This window comes from Calonectris borealis, chromosome 9 (genome assembly GCF_964195595.1).
Source record: "Calonectris borealis chromosome 9, bCalBor7.hap1.2, whole genome shotgun sequence".
Lineage (NCBI taxonomy): Eukaryota > Metazoa > Chordata > Aves > Procellariiformes > Procellariidae > Calonectris > Calonectris borealis.
The window spans coordinates 18,698,695-18,717,734 of record NC_134320.1 but is presented as its reverse complement, the minus strand read 5'-3'; the positions used below and the strand labels follow the sequence as shown (position 1 = coordinate 18,717,734).

Here is a 19,040-nt window from a genome sequence, read left to right as displayed (position 1 = left end):
TTACATTTTTTTTTTTCCCCTATTTCTTTCCTCCCTAAGAAACTGTTTTCATGTCCCTGCAAGTGTTCTGGAGGGTAACCAGTCTCAGCTATAGAGGAGGGTGGCTGGGGAGACGTGCAGGGGGAAGAAGAGGAAGGGTGTCACTGTTAAGCAAATAATTTTCCAATAATCTTCCCCACAGGGTGAGTTTTCCACCTGGGAGGTCAAACATGAGGGTCAACATTTTCTGCTCTGGGTCTCTACACTAAACAAACAACTAGTTTTCAAAGGGTTTGTGCAACCCCACTCCCAACTCTGCAGGAGGGAACTGCAGGTGCTTGCTTTTGAAAGCCAGGGTATTTTTATTTTAGACTAAAATCCATGTAGGCACCTATCGTTTTCATGGCTACAAACTGTAAGCCTTCTAGACTCTCCATCTCTGTTAGCTGCTCTTCCCTACTCTCCAAAAGCTGAAGGGTGAAAGGCAGCAAAGTCTATTATAACAGGCTAGCATAATAAATAGTGATACAATGAAGCATGCAAAAAAAAAACCACACCCTCCCGAAAATCAAGCTCATCCACAAATTTTAGCACAATCTGCTTGTGTTAAATCTCTAACTATGATCTGTCTTGCAAGAACTCATGAAAGTTTACCAACTTTAGCACATAATCTACTGTCAAAGCCTCAAAAACACCACAAGCCCTGTAAAAAGCTTATTACTTGCCACTCTTGAGTGATAGGGCACAGTTTTGTAAGATTTATTTAGTTAAACATTTACTTGCTTTCCAATCCAAGAGTTGTGATAGGCCCCAGGCCCATCTTACCCATCTGAGAAATCGATCTCTTTTCTACTTGTTACAGAGAATTTAATACGGTGACATTTATGAGTTCCTCCAGCAGTAGCTCATAAGATCAGGCTATCCAAGTATTTCACCATAAATAACATTCAGAGGAAGTTTTAACCCATTACACTGAGAGATCAAATTTAAACTGCCTGGTTTTGGTTGCTTGTTGATGCTGTGTTTTGGGTTTTTTTTAAATAAAGAATTTTATTTATCTCCATAAGTGGGCTTTTTGCCTTGAACATCACATTTAAGAGACAACTTCACTTTACTACTGTTACTAACAGCAAAATTTACTGGAGTCAACACTCTGTATCAGGAATTAGATATTATACAGGCATCTTAGCCCCCGAGTATTAGATGGACTTGGACCCTCCGCAAAGGCAAACCAGCACTCCAGATCCAAAGAGGCAATGGAGAAAAAAGCATGACTCTGCCCTGAGTCAGCTCAGATCCTGCAGTCTTATTAATTTGGACTCTACACCACAGAAATTGGGCTCTCTTAGTCTTGAGCTGATCCTGGAAGCTGCACAGCCACATTCGCAGAGCCTAGGCCAGGGGATTAGGTCTTGCCAGCACCAAGCTGGCTCCACATGAAGCCATTTGCACATGCCGGATGGCTTACTTGTAAACCAGGACAAAGCCACCCACAGGTAACTAAGGGCTGACTAATTTGGACAGAGTAGAACTGGCTCTTCTTAACTCACTCATGACTAAAACATCACATTCAATTCCACAGTAATTGTAGCAAAAGGACCAAACAGTTCATTAGTGTGAACTCACCTTGGACTTGACCCGGAGAGAAGTGACTGTTTTTCCTGGCATTTATTGCCAGCACATCCTCACTAAACTGCTCAGTCAACAAGTGTCCAGCTGCTGTATCTGTGTTGGCAGGACACCTGCCTCGTTTCTTATGTTTCTTCCTCCACATGTCCTCCTCGTCCTTTTCATCAGAACCAGAAGACTTCTGCAGAGCTGCTCGGTGTCTCAGGCTGTTCGATACTCTCCCACCCAGGGCATCACTCAAATTTAACAAGTCAGCTGCAGCTCCACGCTGATGTACATAATAGTCTTCCTCCACCTCCAAGTCTCCTTCCAGGCTAACAAAGGCATTTTTTTTATGAGGACATCTATTCAGAGTGGTTTGGGGTTTATCGTTCTCAAATCCTCCAGGCTTGGGCTGTTCCAGGTGAGATGTTCTGACCGGTGAATAGCTGTGCACGTTCAACCCGTTCCTGGCTGGATTATCCTTCACCAGGCCTCTCCTCAGGGGCGGGTCCAGATCCGAGCTGGCATCATTGGAAGTGCTCTCTTCGAGCTGCATCTTCTGCGCAATGTGATTCAAATAGGAACGGAATCGGCCGCTGTGGTGCTTTTGCACAAGCCTCGCGTAAGCGTTCTTCTGGGGAGCAGCGGGCTTGCTCGATCCCTCTTTGGCACCTTGGGCAGAAGCAGTATTTCTCACATACCCCAGATGATCCATAGTGCAGTAAAAGGCCCAAACTTCAAAGAGTTATAAATAGACACAGGGGAAAAAAGGGTTATTTTCTTGAAACAAAGTGTCAAATAATTGATTACGCTAAAAGACACAAAAATGTACTAAATGAGAATGTATTGACCTTTACAGAAATTCTGGGTTGGCAAGTCACTCCACTGGGGGGAAGGGGTTTCACGATGTACTCAACATCTGCCCTGCACCAAATCCCCATCAGTGACCTAGGAGGGACCACGGCCCATAAGCCGTACCTGCCCGTACGCCATACAAAACGAGGATTTTTGTCCCGAGGCTGACACCCCAAATATAAGGGATTCCTTTAATCCGCTCTTCCTTGCCTTTGAAAAAGCCAGGTAAATTAACAGTAACTGACAGACTGTATCAGATGCATCAGTTTAGCGGTTATCAGAAGTAAAATCTTGTCATGTCCAACCTGGAGTCTTCAAAAATAACGCCTTATTGAAGTGCTTCAACGTCGCAGTAAAAAGCGTGCATTGCCTGTTACCTCCCCCCTACAGCGACTGACACTTCTGCATTATATAGGACATTTGCTTCAAATACGAAGACTAACCATTTCAGCTTGTCTTTCTAGCCATAAACTCACTCCCAGTACGACTGACATACAATAAATTCCCTAGCATAACTAAGTATCTTGCAAGAGCTCATAATTCTTAGTGATTGAGACACACTGGCTGCCACTCCATCCAGCACCAGTTTCTGAGGATGGTATTGTGCCTCCACCTTTGTGGCACAAGTGTGGAACTTAAGTAGATCAAGCATCTTTCAATCCTGTTTCAGCTGCTCTAGCTTTTAAGTTTTTGGAGCAAAACAATCTAGTAAATTGTCCTCAGCCACTATTAAAGTAAATTATAGGTATGGACAGGACATAGCAATGATTTTTGCTGTATCTAACATCAAAGAGGAAAATAAAAATATATTGAAAATAGAGCCCAGTGCAACTGCTGTCTTCTGCAGGTTTTCATAAAAATGACTCTTTTTTCCTTCAAGACACATTTGAAGCTGAACAGCTGAACTTCACCCCAGCTGGTATGATGAGAACTTCAGGGCTCACGCTCATCTCTTCTATGCCAGAACTGAGGGGCACTGGACTTTAAGCTAAAATAAAGATACTGCCCATTAAACCTCTCTTTCACTTCTCTAAGCATGGGGGTGTTGGCAGGACAGAATACAGAGCTCAGCAGAAGAGAAATTTATATTCCCTTCCCTACTCCCACCATGCTTGGAATTTTTCTCCACCCTTACCCAGCCCTCTTCTCCCTTTTGCTGCAGTGGCACAGAGGATAAGCACCCAGGCAGTCTCCTCCGTGCACACGCTGCCTGGGAACGGGGCATCATCCAGCAGGGGCCAAGGACTGCAGTGCCGATTCCTCCTCAGAATGCCTACTCCGGCCCTTCCAGAGAAACAATGCGTGTTGCAGCGAGATTTACTTAAGTAATTGAGCACGGATGTGAATAGGCTTCACAATACAAAGCAAAAATTAAAAATCCCTGAATAAATAGGAAAAATTCTTTGTGTGGTTTGTGATTCTCATTCCTAAGATTTTCCATTGGTGCTGGCCAATAGCTAAACTTTTCTAATAGACTGACCTGCTACAGCGCTATTACAAAACCCTCACACGGGTAGGTCTACAGCGAGCTTTCTTTTAACGTCGCCTTCTCCCGTTGCCAATTCAATAGAAGTAGATAACATTTATAAAAGCCAGCGAGACTACTCTCCAAACACTGGTTCCAGGATACAGGAGCTTGCCATCTTTATTTACAAGTAAAGAATAAACATTCACACCTCGCCTCCACTGTAATTTCTGCAACTTTAATCACGTTAACAGTTAGCAACTGGAGCACAGACCAAAAAAAAAAAAAAAAAAAGGGACTTACAAGCTCCCATGCGTTACAGTTTCATTATTAATTTTCCGTGGGCAACCAGGAACTGACAGCTCCCCGACCGCCGGGGAGCGGAGGGAAGGCGGAGGTGGGTACGAGGCATAACCCCCTGCCTCCCCGCAGGCGGGACAGCGGCGCGGGTGAGTGAAATGCCGGGAAGGGAGGGCCGAGGGAAAACGCTGGCTTAGCTGGGCCCAGGACGAAAACCGCCCCTGTTATTTTCACCCGGCTGTTGTTGAAGAGCGGCACCGGCCTTCCCCGCCCGCCTGTCACCACGCCGGACACGGCGCTCTGGGGCTGTCCCAGCGCCCCAGCCAGCGCACAGCAGCGAGGGTGGGCGCACCGGCTCCAGCGCCGGGAGCAACGACGGGGAGCGGGGCTGCAGGGCCTCCCCCCGCGCCCTCGGGACAGGGGCAGCCCCGGGGCAGCCCCTCGCCCGCCGCCTCCCCTGCCAGGCGCCAACGCCGCCGCTCTCGCCCGGAGCGCCCGCGACTCCCTCGGGAACGCAGCCCGCGCTACCACCGCCCTTCTACGGGGCCCGAAGCAGGAGCTGACCGCGCCGCGCCCGCGGGACGAGCCCTCACCCCGGGACGAGCCAGCAAACCGCCGGGCCCGGCCCCCCGTCACGGTGGCGGCACTGCCACGGGGCTGACAGGGCCTGAGCGCCGCCGGCACCGGCCGGGGAGCCGCTCCCTCCCCCCACCCGGCACCCCGGGGACGGGCCCGCTGAGGGGGCACCGCGCCCGGCCTGGCCCGGCCCCGCCACTCACCGGCCCAGCCGCTCCCCCCGCCGCGCCGCTCCGCGCCGTTTAAATGTCCCAACGCCCCCACCGTCCACTTCCGGGTCAGAGGCGGCCTACGGGCCGCGGCAGGGCCCAGAAGCCCTCACGCGCGAAGCGCTCGCTCCCCTGCCTGACAGGGCAGCCCCGGCCCACGGCCCCTCGCACCCCCAGGGCCGGGGCGGGACCCCCGGGCGGCCTCTAGTGACACGGGGCGGGTGGCATCCTGTGGGTCCCTTTGCGCAGCCCGGGCCTGGGTATGGACCTCGGGAAGGCACGGTGGGGAGGGCGAGCAGGGTGTCCCGGGAGGGGACAGGGTGCCGCAGCCCCGCTCTCTGCGGAGGAGGGTGCTCCCCGCAGGCAGGCCCCGTGGGTCTCCGCAGCCTGCCAGGAGAAGGGGAGCCTCCGGACAGGGTTGAGGCTGGGCCTGTGCACCTCCTTGGTGCGGGTGAGGGTGGGAGGCCCCCCGGGCCGGGGCTTCTCCTGCGGGAGGCTGAGCCGGGCGTCTAACGGGGTCCCTGCAGGGCCAGGGTGCTGTGGGGAGGTGGGAGACAGGAGGTGCTTTCACCACAGCGGGGAGCCAACGCAGACGGCCTGCAAGGTTTGCAGACACCTTGGTCCCTGGGGTTTGCAGACCGCCCCTTCCAGCCAGGGCCAGCTCAGGCCTCCGTGATGGTTTGGTCCAGTTCACTGCCAGCACTCCTGCTTCAACCAAAGTTTCTAGCCAGATAGGTAAAAAAAGCATAGTTTAGCTGATTTAATATTGTAAAGAGCTGAGACTGGTATTGTCCCGTTGGAAACCCTCGGAGTTATTTGCAGGCACCTGCAGCGTGGGGAAGCCTCCTTCAAGACCTCCACGGCCTCACCTTCACTGCAGAGGAGAGCAGGCTCCTGGGCTCCTGTTCCCTGAGCTCTTCACGCGCCCCTAGCACCGGAGGTTGGGCACCAGGCAACCTGCCGATCCTCCAGCCCACTCACGCCACAGCACCCAAGTAATGACCAACTCACGGTGTTGAGCGGGAGTGGCTTGATCTTTGCCAGGATAAGTCAGAGCCTTCACGTCAGAGGGTGACGTTAAAGCATGAGACCAGAGTCATGCTGGGACTTTGGATCCCTGCTCTCTCTGTGGCTGCAGACCTCCCACGGGGCTTTACAGCAGAGTCAGATCCAGGGCCTGGCTGGCTGGGAGTAGGTGGTTTGGTCACCCGGGTGTTACCTGCAAACTCAGACCGGGTTTTGCCAAAGAACTTCAGCCAGAAGAAAAACTGGAGAGCAATAAACTGGACTCATGGCACCCCCAATCACCCCCATTTGAGCTGTCTGCCTGGAGCAGCCCTCGGGGGATGGAGGAAGGGTCCAAAGGGACCTGAGCCAGTGTCTCCAAGCGGGGCTCTGGTGAGGAAAGGCTCTGTTCAGTCTTCAGTTTGGCAGGACATGGGTCTGAGCAGGCCGTCCGTGCTGCCCCTCGCTTAGGATGGGGAAGACTCCTGCCCCATGGTGCTTGTTCTTCATCCTGCATCCTGCAGGTCAGTGTCCACAGCGCCTGGCATTGGTCGCCTGTAGAGGCCACGAGGCCGCGTCTCCTCAGTGTGTAGCTGTGGCTTCCAGCCCCTCCTAGGCACAAACCAGCCCTGCAGCCATGCTCCCAGCTAGCACTGATGAGCCTCCACGAAGCTGTGGCGAGCCCTCTGAGATGGAGCTGCCGAAGGTGAAGCACCCCATGGCAGCCATGGCAGGCACAGACCGCTCGAGCTCTGGCCCTCGGGTCAGTCGAGGGAGCCACGCTGAGAAAGCACCGGGCTTTTGCTGCGGGACCAAGGGCAGCAAGCACAGACCTGCCTGCGCAAGGACAGTCACATCTCCCCAAGCGCCAGGATGCCACTGGCAAAGGCAGTGTCTCGTTCACACGAACCACGCAGAGCCAAGCGGCTCTGCCTGCGATCTGCCAGCACTGCTGCCCGCTCATCAGCTGTCCCCGCCCTGGCAGCTCTGGCCACCTCAAGGAAGGGAGCGAGGACTCGGCTCTGCCCCGGCACGGCTGGGAGGCAGCGAGCTGCCCCACACTGGCCATGCAGCCACCGCACAGCCCGGACAGCGAGGAAGCGAACAGCCCTCCTCCCTGTGAGCAGAGCCACCGGTCGCACAGCAGCTGGTACCCCCCCGTCCCCAAAGACGGAGGGTTGACGCTGTTTCCACTGGAGCTGGCCCCCGGGGGAGCATGGCCGCGTGGGATCACCCTTTTGGTGGAAGGGTGCGTGCTCCTCCGCTTCCTCCCACTCCCCCGACTGCTGCCCAAGCGAGGCAGCTGGCATCTGCTCTGCTAAGGCACGGCAGTGGCACGTCCCCAGCTGTGTAGGGCTGGCCCGCACCGTGGCAAGGAGCTCACCTGCCTGGAAGAGCAGGAGATGGGGCAGGGGAGACCCAGGAACCCCCAGCCCCACTGTCCCCCTCCCTGTGCCAGCCAGGTGGGAACAGCAGCTCTTCTCCATGCCGCTGAGTCACTCCGTGTCTCTGCTCTTCTTCACCCCTGTGGGGATGAAGCTGAGCCCAGAGCTTGGCCGGGCTCCCTGCTGCACCAGGTGGTGCCACCAGCTGCAGCGGCTTCAGCGTGCCCGTTCCTTCCACAGGAGACGATAGATGGGGGGAGAAAGTGTGGGGGGGTCGGTGTTTGTTAGCGCCGCTGCCGGCGTTGGGGCCTGCGGTTTCGCGGTGATATCATGCGTGGCGAGAGGGATATGGCTTCACGGCTGGACACCTCTGTCATCCTCGCCTCCTGCCTCCAGCTGGGCCCCTGCTGCACAAGGGGCCGCGAGCCCCAGCAGATCGGCAGAGCGTTTCTCAGCCCTCTTCTCCTGGTAGCAGCCGGGGATCTGGAAATCTGTTCTGGTCCATGGGGCAGAGCCTGCGTCTGTGCCCCCTTTTGCTATGCCCTATCACTGGCCCAGACAAACAAGAGATACTGCAAGTATTTGTTGCCCTCCCAGTGCCCCGCAGGCACGTGGCAGATCCCTGTGTGGCTGGGACCAGCTGCGTGCCCGTCCTTCGCGCCCTTTGAAAGAGGCCACCTGCAAACATGGCAGCAAGCTGGTGCCTCATGCCTCACCAAACGCAATCCCTCCCAGGGAAGGGCTGGACTGCTTCAGTCTTGCCTTTGGCTCCATCTTCCATCCACACCATCCTCGTGGCTGCTGAGCAGAAAGGAGCAGTCGCCTCGCTGCTGCTTCCACGACCCTCCATGGCGACTCATGGGCTTTCTAAAAGGGAGCAGGTCTATGGGCAGATTTTTCCCCTGCGCTCTCGTTTCCTGGGGTCCTGTAGCAGCAAGCCCAGCCCGGTGTCCCAGCTTGCTTTCCCACAGTGCAGGATTATCTCACCATCTTCCCCCAGGCAGTAACTGGTAGCTGCTCCCCGACGTTGGAGGCTGGAACGTGTTGTGGCACCTCGGCCGAGGCGAGGGCACCGCATGGCTCCTTGGCTGGGAGCGCCCCGCTTACGAAGGCTTTGGCTCCTCTGCTTGTGGTTTCAGTGAGGAGTAAGGGCCCGCCCGGTGCTCGTTTACATCAGCGTTAATCAGGAGTGACTGGCCAAAGGGCTGGAGCCGCCCCAAGATGACTTAACGAGGGGAACCCTGGATGGGAGCGGAGCGGTTCCTCTGAGGCCTCTGTCCGCTTCCCGCAGCCCACCCGGCGCGAACCGACGCTGCACATGGAAACGTCCCCCCTGCCAACCCGAATGTCACCTCTTCTTGATACCGAACATTTCAGGTTGCAGGCCACGGCAGGGGGATGGAGGGCAGCGGGGTGCTCTGCCTCTGCCTCCGGCTCCTTGCAGTTGTCGAGAGGATAGACCCACATGGCACGAGGATATGCTCCAAGGCGGAGCGGGGCCATGGGTTTGCTCTGGAGACTCTGAGCACCCTTGGAAATTCTCGATTGCAGCAGCAGCACCCAGAGTTAGACCAGGGTCTCACTCGCTTTGACGTCGCTCAGGCACTGGGAGCCGTCTGGGCACTTGACCTGAGGACACAAGCCATGCTCGGGGGGGATAGAGGGGAGAGAGACAGATTTATTACCATAAATAAGCTAAAAAACATCTCTCTCCACAGTAGATACCCATCTGCTAACTGTGTCACAACACATGTGGTCTTGCCCCACCCGTCCTTCAGCTTCTCCAGTCTTCTCCTGAGCCCTCCGTACCTCTGGTTGGGAAACACGCCACCCGAGATCAGGACTGATGGGTTCCCATCTCCTTCAGACACAGCAGCGCCTGGAGAAACGCCTGCAGCTCGCCCCGGGGCAGGGGGGAAGGTCTGGTTTGACTGTGTTTGTCCAGCAAAGGAAAGGGAGAACCAGACCCCAGCAAAGAGGGACAGGCAGCCAAGAAAGAGGTGAAGGAGGCAGCGGAGGAAAGAGCTTGGGTGCCAGGGTAGGAGCAGCAGGGTTAATGCCTTGCTCCTGATTTAGCTGGGTTCTCCTGGATTTGTCTCCTGGATTTTGTCTCCTGATTTAGCTGGGGTCTCCTGGATTTGGCTCCTGGATACCTTCAAGTCTCTTCCTCCCTAGTTACAGATGGACAAATCTCTTTTAAAACCCAAGCCCTCGGTTTCCCTGCAGCCTCCTGCCCTGCCAGTGGCAGGACTGAGCCTCCCAAAGGTGCTCGAAGTGGTTTTGGATGATAAAGCTCTGAGGTCCCATAGCGCTGGGGCACATAATGGGACACAGCTCCATGGGTCCCATCAGGAAACCCAGGCAGGCAGCTGCCCTGCACCTGCCGAGCTTGCGGGCAGCAGGACCAGGGGCCGGGGGGGACAGGGCACAGGGGACAGGGGACCTGCACAGTGAGTTCAAGCCCTGTCTGATGCCCCCAGGGAGGCAGAAAAGGCGCCTTCGAGGCAGGCAGGGTCTAACGCACCACGCTGCCCTGCGGTCCCGGGGTTAGGGACTCACCCCACAACCCCCCATCGCTGCCACCCCGTCCCCCACCCCCCCCCCCACGGGACGGGGTCTGAGCGGGGCCGCTTTGGGGCTGCAGGCCGGGTAGGGACAGCACGCCGAGGGCCAGCCGGGGGCGATGCCCCAGCAGAGACCGGGGGACCAAGGGGCTGGCGGGCACGTCCCGGCAGCTCAGCGAAGGCGAGCGGGGGCTGCCGCCAGCCCCATTGCCGGCTGGCAGGCGGAGCGGTGAATGAGAGCGTAACTTATCAGTTATTACCTCATGTGAAAGCCCTGTGCCTTTGTATCTCAAGCAAACACCGGCCATTATACCCCAGCGGGCCGGCATTGTTATTCTGTCTGGTTGCAAAAGGTTAGGGCTGTGGAGCCCCGCACGTCCACACCGGCTGCCCGTGGGGTGGCAGCGGGGCCGCCGCGGCGCCCCAGAGCCGGCAGCGCTCCCCGGCCGCAGGAGCGGCAACCGCGGCTGTTCCCAGGCACGGCCAAGGCCCGGCCGGGCTGTTGTCTGCTCCGCAAGGCTGCCCCGCCATCCACGGCGCCGAAATCTGCCCCTTCCCTCGCCAGCCCCTTGCCCTGGCCGGGGCCACCCCGGGCTGCTCAGCCTGGCTCCCACACAAACCCTCCCGTGGGAGACAGCCAGACCCCCTCCCAAAAAGGAAAAAAAGGGGGAGAAAGGCCAAATTTGGCTTCAGCGGGATCACAACAGCCCTGGCAGGAGGTCAAGGGCTCGGCCACCAGCCTCCCCAAGACCAGCACGCATTCGGCTCCCTTCATCCCAGCGCTCCCCTGGGGTTTCCCACATCCAGGGTGCTCCGGGAAAAGGCCCGGGAAGCCCAAAGGTTTTGCCTCGAAGGACCAATGCCAAAAGGGACTTCCCACCGCCTGGCGCTGGGTTCCCGGGAAGCCAGCTCAGAGGGGCTGGGGGGCGTTTGGGGCTGGCGGGGGGGGCCGCAAGGGAGCTGCTCACGGCGTCTTCGAGGGTGACAGGGTTTCGCCCAGCCAAGCCAGGTGGAAGAGGCTCCTGCCAAGCCGGGGCGTGCACTGCCGCCAGAGCCGCGGGGCTAGCGAGGACCTGCTTGCCCGGCCCGGATGCACACGTAGCACATTAGGGCACAGACGTCCCCCGGGGCTGCGGCGGGGTGACGTGGTGCGGCCGTGGCATCCGGCTCCAACACCGCGATGGGGTCCCCCCTGGGTACAGGCTGGGGGTCCGTCCCCGCTGGCCTGCTGGATCCCTGCCCAGGATCTGCACGAGGCACAGCTTCCCGAGGGGACAAATGTGGTGACGATACCTCATCCTTTGGCCTTTCCGGGCCATCGCCTCTTTGGGCACTACCTCTTCCCAAAGGGATGCTCAGCGCCAAAACCGACAAGCCTGGGCTGATCTTGGGACCTCCCGGCTGCGGGTGAAACGCTGCCAGACTCCCATTTCTGGGGGGAAGGCATCTGAGAAAGGGAGGACAAAGACGACCGTGGTGTTTAGCTTGGAAAATCCCAACAACCTGCCCCTGCGTTACCTGCGGAGCCAAGGTGCTGGCACCTGGAGGCAACGCAACTCACATCCTCCGAGGACTGACACAGAGGGAGGCTCACGGCATGGACTCACCGTGCGTTAGATTTGCTTCATTTTCTCAACATTCAACAAAAGTCTGAGACGTTGTGTTCCCGCTCCCGCCAACTCGGCGAGGCAGCCCGGCCCCGGAGCACGGTCATCCCAGTGCAGCCCCAGGGAAAAGAAACACCCAGAAAGTCAGGAGGAGACTGGAGCATCCTCGGGAGCCCAGGGAAAATGGCAAACCCCAAAAGGCAAACCCCAAAGCAAAGTTTCCCTGGAGGGAAAACACGCTGTGCCTGCCAGGCTACCGGCACTTCGCTAGCGAAGACCCAGGAGTCTCTACCTGGGAGGTCGGGAAGGGACAGAGGTGCCCTCTCAGTCTCCGTGCCCTTGCTGCGTCTGCAGCCCCATCCTCGCCTGCCCCATCAGGGCAGCTCTGTGGGGCCTCTCCCCATCACGGTCCCAGTTTGGGAAGAGGGATGTTGGCCATGCGTGTGTGCTGGGCCAGAGCCCTCTTCCAGACCCAAAGGAGACAGGGGAAAAAGTAAAATCGTGTAGTGTTTCCTGTAATGCCTCATTCAGCAGCAACATCCAAAATAAACACCAGGGATGTTCAAACAGGCCGAAATCTCCAACAGCGTTTCAGACACGGAGACCCGGAGGTGAAGCAGGCACTGGTGCTGCCACAGGGCCCCAGGAGCATCGCAACCCAGTGTGCAGAGCCACCCCATCCCCATGATGGTCTGGTGGCTGCCCGGGCCCCAGGGCTATTGGTGGCCACGTCTGAGCCCCCGGCTGGTGCTCCTGCCCTCGGAGGCTATAGGATTATTCCCCAGAAACTCTTGCTTCAAAGCAGCCTCAGGAGGCAATTGCCTGCTGCGTCCTGCCACAGCAGTGGGACCAGATGGTCCCCTGCCACCGCATGCACCGGGGGCTGCTGATCGTCCCTGCAGCCAAAATTGAACCCCCCCCCAAACTGCTTCTTATTGAACCTGCTATCACCAGACCCCTAGGGAGGTACTCTAAAATCTGTAAAAAAACCCGTAAACTGTAAAAAGCTCCTGTTGTGGCACGTCAAACCCTCGCTGGCGTTCTCTTGGCGAACACCAGCACATGTCTTGTTCCTGGGGACTGGTAGTTGCTGGCTGTGCTGGAGGGGAAGTACCTCCTCCATCCTTGTACCACCTCCATCCTTGTACCTGCTCGGCTCCCCTGGCCCTGCCCCAGGTGGGTACCGAGCAACACGGGCAGGACAAGCAGAGAGCAGCAATGTTTTGGGGCTTGGTCCAAAGCCACTGATGGACTTTGGGATGATGCTTAACCAACAGCTCCTTGGGTTGGCCACTGGTTGCGGGAAAACGTCGGCCACTCCGGCATCTCCATCGCATGCACGCAGCCTTCTGATGTCTCTTTTTGCAAAGGGACAACTGGACCTCGCACAGCATCAGCTGGAAATCCTCACACTACAGTTATCCATCACTCCATTGGGAAATGCTCCCTGGCCCATGGCAGCAGAAGAGACATAAATCTGGGCAGCGATTTCCCCAAAACAATACAGAAACACGCTCCCTAATGAAAAGCGAATGGAAGAAAAAGGGGATAGGTAGCTGGCTGTTCGCTGCTGCGGTGGCACAGCTTGCTTCAGGCTAGAGCCCACGTTTCTGTCCTGTAAACCTTCTCGGGATCATCCTCTGGAAGGTGCCCAGAACCCGGCTCCTGACTTCAGCCGAAAGGGCCATGGCCCCAGCGCTGCCCCGCAAGATCCAGCCTCACCCGCAGGCATCGCTCACTCCTTCCTTGTGATGGGGCTGAAACACCCCGTGCTGCTGTCACACGTACCCCCATGACCCGTCCCCTCCCACCCTCCAAATCATGCTGGCACCGGTCACACTTTGATGAATCCCTCTCCATCCTCAGGCGCAGGGACCCGTGTGCCCTGTCACACACGCACCCGCTCCGCTCCCTTCCCCGCTCCCTACACACTGACAGTCCGCCCGAGTCCCCCTTCTCAGGGGTCACCCCCACTTTGGTAAGACTTGGCAGTATCTCCCCATTTTTAGCCCTACAGCAGCGATGTTCTCTGCTTTCGGGCAGTTTCCAGCACGTGCAGCTTCCCACCCCACCCCGGGAGCGGGGCTTTCTGGAGGGCAGGATACGTCCTGGCTTTGGGTGATGCCCAGCAGGACCCAAAGGGGTGAGAGGCTCGAATCCGGGCTGGAAGGAGCCAGCACCGCTGCCACCATACGGACACCTCTGAACAGCCCTTAGTCTGCTGTCACACGGGAAGGGGTGCTGGGAACACGATGTGACAAGAAGAGCAGCCAAATACGGATTTTCGCGCCTTTCTTAGGTCACCCCAAGCCACCCCCTCACCAAACGCACCGCAGCCCGTCTCCCCATAACCCCTGGTTCAACACTGGTATTCCTCAGGGGCAGACCAGCCCTGGAGCCCCTCTCTCCCCCCAGCTCTTTTTGGGTGCAATGAGGAGGGGTGTCACCCCCTCTAGCCCACCCGGTGGGTCTCCATCCCTCCTTGTCCCGCTGTGCAGGTTCCCCTTGGCTCTCCAGCCCCCTGCGAGCGCAGCCCTCTCTGCCCCACGCTCTCAGCTTCCACACATGCCCCAAGTCTACCGGTTCTCAGCCTGGGCGAGCATCCTGCAGGGCCGTGGGCTAACGCAGGCACATCCCTGCAAGGGTTAAAAGCTTTCAGGCCCCCATCCCACGAAGCAAAAGGGTTTCATGCTCTTAACCCCTTCCTGCCCACCTCTTCTCCCCCCTCTGAGCTTTTGCCACCCCGGTGGATCAGATCTGGTTTGAGTTAAGGGAAAGGCTTTGTGTGCGCCCGGCTCTGACTCCAGCGACTTTCAGCAGAAAAGGCAGAGTAATTTGAATAACAAGACTAATTGGATTTATAAAGCACAACCCCCCCAAACCCGAGGCTCTGCACAGTGTGACAAAGAAAACACGCTAATGAAAACCACGCTGGTGAAAGCCGAGGGCACGGGACGAGCCTCCTGCGGGCGGGCGCTGGCTGAGACCTGACTGCGTTGTGGCATTTGTAGCAACACTCTAATACTCTGGGGCGAGGGGCTGGTGGAGAAGCTCCGATGTGGCTCCCAACCCCATGTCCTGCAGCGTCGGGGGGGCTGGTGGCAAGCAAGGCAGCCCTTCCTCCCACACCGTGACACTTCCCCCCGGCCGTCCCCCCGTCTCCTTCCCCACCCAGGGTCCCCCCCAGGAGAAGCAGCGGAGCAGGGCTGCCCGCAGCATCAGCCAGCACAACTGGGACAGTGACGGCAGGACCCCGTGTCGGTTGCTGTGCCACTGGTGACCTCGGGCACCCCAAAAGCCCCAGGTTGTGGAGACCCAGGGCTCAGCTGCCTGCTGCTCCCCTTTCCCCTGCACAAGCCCTGCTGAAGGGGGTAGCGCTGCAGAGCCCCAGAGAGGCTGCATGTCACATCTCAGCACGCCTCGGGGGGGTCAAGGGCTGAACCCCGAGAGAAGGGGCCTCTCTCTGCTCCTCGCCTGCACCCACGGCTCCCTGGCACCCGGGGTCGGCTCTAATCCCAACACCATCGCCTCGCTCTGCCTGCACGCAGACAAATGCCCAAGCACAACTTTACACTCCAAAAAGTCCAAGTTGTCTCCACCTGGCAGGCACGATGGAAAAACCACCGAGACCTTCTCCTTCCAGCTCCCATTCACATGGAGCTGAAAAGCCAATCTCCTTTGAAGTGTCCCGTGCCCAGTAGCCTGGGCTGTGGAGGAGGAAACATCTCCCTGCTCCCAAGCAGGGAAACCACGGACCCCCGAAGAGCCACGGACCCCGGCAGAGGCAGTTCCCCAGGGATTTGGGGAGCAGCAGAGCCCAGAAGGACCAAGAAAAGGAGCAGGAGGAAAGGACCAGCCTGGAGCTGACCCTGGGGAGAGGGGGAAGAGCAGAGAGTGTTTCCCTCATCCCAGGGAAGGGATTTGGGGTACAAATCCAGCCTGGTGCAATCCAGCTCTGCATGCTTCTGCAAAAGAGGGGTATCTTTCCTCTGGCCTGATCCCAGTAAGAGCATCCCCCCCGGCCAGGGTGCCAGGGATGGTGCCCAGCTCCATCACAAAAAGCAGCCGGAGCCCCAGAGCTGCCCGGTGCCAGGCACACCAGCAGCAGCAGCACAAATCCTGCCCTCCTGGCTGCTGAATGGGAAAGGTGAGGGCAGGGGGGAGCCCCCACTGTGTCCCCAGAGCCCCTGCAAGCCGCTGGGGTTAATCCCGGGATCACATCCTTCTCCCGCACCCTCCAGCTCCGGGAGCAGGTCGGAGGAGGCCAGGCTGCACAGCCCTGCGGTGGGTCAGCCCTTGGGGTCCTGTCCCCAGTCAGGGGACCGTGTCCTGCAGAGGACATCCCCAGGGTGTGTGAAAAGCCCCTTCTCCAGGGCCAGGGACACCATCCAGCCCCCCTGGGAGAGCAGAGGGAGCAGGTCACCCCCTCCATGCCGAGGGACCCACCCAGGTGCCCTCAAGCAGCGCCACTGCCCTCTGCATCCCCCGTGTCCTCAGTGTCCCTACCAGGGAGGGCAGTGTCCCCCTCCTGCCACGCAGGGACCTGGGAGAGAAGTTGGGGATGAACAGGTTCTCATTTAATCCTGGATGTGAAAAAAAAGTGCTTTTTGCACCAATTCCTGTCTTTCGGGCTTAACCCCCTGCCGGGACCCCCCCCCCAGCCTGCAACAGCCACCCCAGGCTGTCCCGTGCCCTGCCATGGGGGGGTCACTGGGGAAGCAGGGGGGAGCGGAGGGACTGTGGGGCAGCCGGGCAAGGGGAGGGCAGACATCTTGCAGGGGGGTCCGGGGGTGGTTGGGGGGGGCACGTGAAGCCGAATGCCCCCCGCTTTCCCTTTCTGCTCCCCAACTCCCCGAGCCGGTTGCCTTGGGCTGATGTGTCATTTGTTCCTGCCAGGGGAGAGGGGACCCCCCCCCCCTTTAAATTCCTGCTATTGTGGAGTGGGAGGCCGGGTTGGACCTGGTTGTTTAGATGACATCACCGAGCAGGTTGGGTTATAAAATGAATGAAGCAGAAAGCCCAAGTTCACTAGCTCGGCACTTCGCAGGCGGCAGGAGGGACCTCGGGGCTCCGCTCTGAACTTTGACTCCCGTCGTCCCAGCCTCTCCCCGGGGCTCCCCTTGGCTCCCCGCTGCCCCCCCGGCCCCCCTCTCGCTCGGCCTCGCAGGATGCAGATCTCACCCTTGCTGGCTGGTGGACTTTTACTCGCTCTGCTCTCCGTCAGGCTGGAGGCGAAGCCGGCGTCTCAGCTCCCACAGAAGGTACGGCTGGAGCTGCCCCCCGGCTCTCCCTCCCCTCCCCCGTCCTGCTGAGGGTCCTAACGGCACAGGGGGGAGATGTGGGGTGACTTTGGGGTGGCAGTCAGTGCAAAGCGGGGTCCTCCTTCCCCATGGGCTTTTTGAGTGCTAGGGGACCCCCTGCTTCTCCAGCCTGTCCCAAGCGTGCGTGTCCCGGGGATGTCAGCCCCAAACCAGGGGCTGGAGGGGGACACTCTGTGCCCCGTACCCTGCGGGATCGGGGCCAGAGAGGGCAGCAGTCTGCTCCCCGGCGTCACCCTGGGGTGCCCCTCTGTGCCGGGCACTGGGGAAGGGGAGCAGACCCGGAGCGGGGTAGGCAGCAGGTGCACGGCAGGCAGGGTGCGAGCCAGAGCCCTCCCGGGAGCCCTGCCCAAACAGGCCAGGCAGGGGCACCCGGGGCATCCCCCGGGGAAGGGGCGCACCAAATGGGGGTGCCCCAGGGAGCTGGGTGTCCCGGGATGCTGAGGAGGAGGGATGCACCGGAGGCCACCGACACTGGGTGGCACTGCCCTAGGGACTGGGCACAGAGATGGGGACACGGACTGAGGGGTGCCCCAGGACAGTGGTGGGACAGGACTAGGGGTGTCCCTGTAAGGAACTGGGGTGCAGGCTGCAGAGAAAGGGGTAATACTGGGAGGGGGTCAGGGAGATGAATGGGGGTGAGCAACCCCAGGGCTTGGTGGGCAGCAGCCCTGAGCAGGGAGAGAGATGGGGGGGCCTGGGAGATGGGGGAGCAGTAAGGAAGGGGTGTCACCCCCATAATTGTGGGTCAGAACTGGAGGAGTGGGGGGACCCAGAGAGCGTTAACTAGGTGGGGGGGCAGCAGAAAAGGGGAGCCCTGATCTCCGCGCTGCTGCTGGGGACATCCTGCAAGGCAGGGGTGCAGGGAGGGCTGCTCAGAGTTTTGTGACGCCCCCCGGAGCTGGGCTGGGGGGCAGGAACCCCCCCCATAATCTGAAGGGGCCTGAAAGCTGGCAGGGGACACAGTGGCAGGCTCCAGCTTTCAGGCTCCTTCATATTATTGGAGAGGGGGTGCAGCACCAGCAGCCCTTTTTTGGGAGGAATGCAGTGACCCCAGCCAAGGGGAGGCACTCAGTGAGCGGGGCAGTGAGGGGGTGGGCGGGAAGGCACCGCCATGGTGTGGGGTAGGGCGATGGTCCGACCCCAGGGCAGGGAGCACAGATTTGGGGAGGGGGGAGGATGCCCTGGGCACAGTCCCAGGGTGATGGGCCGCGTTGCTGGGGGGGGTGGGGGGCGCACAGCTCCCGATCCCGGCTGTGCATCGCGGGGGGGGGATACAACGGGGATGCGGGTCCCTAACGGGGGGGTGCCCAACCCTGATGCGAGGAGGGGGCTGTCCTGAGGGGGGTGCCGGGGGACGCCGGGGCGGCGGCGGCGCTCTGACCCTCTCCCCCCCACAGGCCTCCCGCGGCTCGGCAGCGGCGGCGGCGGCGGGTCTGCCCGCGGCGGCGGAGCGGGAGAAGGAGCGGGACAAGGAGCGCAGCAGCAGCGGCGGCGGCGGCGGCGGCGGCGGCGGGTCGGGCCCGCGGGAGGCGCGGGAGGCGCGGGCCGAAGCGCGGCCGCGGGCGGGCTGGGCGCGGCTGCTGCAGGACCCGCCGGGCCGCCGGCACAAGGGCCTCCATAAGAAGGGCCTGGGCAAGGGCTGCTTCGGCCTCAAGCTGGACCGCATCGGCGCCATGAGCGGCCTCGGCTGCTGAGGGACCCCTGGCGGTGAGTGCGCGGCCGGGCCGGGCCGGGCGGGGGGCTCCGGGGATGCTGCGCTGCCCCTCCGTGCGCTGCCGGGTGGGAGATGCCGCCGGGCAGGATTGCAGGTGGTTGGCCCGCTGAGCCATCTGCGAACCCCGGTGTTGCTGGTGGGTAAAGAGGAGGACCCCAGGGTTGGCTTTAATTGCACTCCTACCCTTCCAACGACCCTCCTGCTGCCCGGCTGCCTTGCCTGCCTCTGCAGAGGATCAGAGACCCCAGCCGTAGTTCATCGCTCCCGCAGCAGCTCAGGCTAGATTCCCCTTTCCGTGTGAACTGGACCCACAGGCTCTGGGGAGGATGCAGAAGGAGGTCCGGTGCAGCTATACATTCCCAGTTGCGCCGAGCCCCCTATGCTTGACTGACACGTGACCTATGGACATGTCTCAGGAGGGCAGGGTACCGCCACGTACCTGTGGTGGG

General features: G+C 59.5%; 2 protein-coding genes across 4 annotated transcripts in view; one reads left to right on the top strand and one right to left on the bottom strand.

The window, feature by feature from the left end:
* Positions 1-5,350, bottom strand: part of DIS3L2 (DIS3 like 3'-5' exoribonuclease 2) — a 194,953-nt gene extending 189,603 nt beyond the window's left edge. Inside the window, exons 1-2 of one of the 3 annotated variants that reach the window (XM_075157193.1) lie at positions 4,990-5,350; positions 1,606-2,325 (exon numbers count right to left, since the gene is read on the bottom strand). In XM_075157193.1, the coding sequence (XP_075013294.1) occupies positions 1,606-2,305 (700 nt within the window). In that variant the 5' untranslated portion in view covers positions 2,306-2,325; positions 4,990-5,350. Of the gene's footprint in view, positions 1-1,605; positions 2,326-4,213; positions 4,613-4,989 lie in introns of those variants that run through there. The other 2 variants (XM_075157194.1, XM_075157192.1) reach the window with 2 other exon arrangements.
* Positions 5,351-16,513: 11,163 nt separating this feature from the next.
* On the top strand, positions 16,514-18,571 carry NPPC (natriuretic peptide C). The gene is made up of 2 exons (XM_075157644.1): positions 16,514-16,817; positions 18,275-18,571. Exons 1-2 carry the CDS (start codon positions 16,725-16,727, stop codon positions 18,569-18,571), a joined length of 390 nt encoding a protein of 129 aa, XP_075013745.1. The 5' UTR covers positions 16,514-16,724.
* Positions 18,572-19,040: the final 469 nt, after the last annotated feature.

Coding starts and splice junctions, on each gene's coding strand:
- NPPC (XM_075157644.1), top strand. CDS start 16,725: ATGCAGATCTCACCCTTGCTGGCTGGTGGACTTTTACTCGCTCTGCTC. Junction 16,818..18,274: donor CGTCTCAGCTCCCACAGAAG/GTACGGCTGGAG, acceptor TCCCCCCCACAG/GCCTCCCGCGGCTCGGCAGC.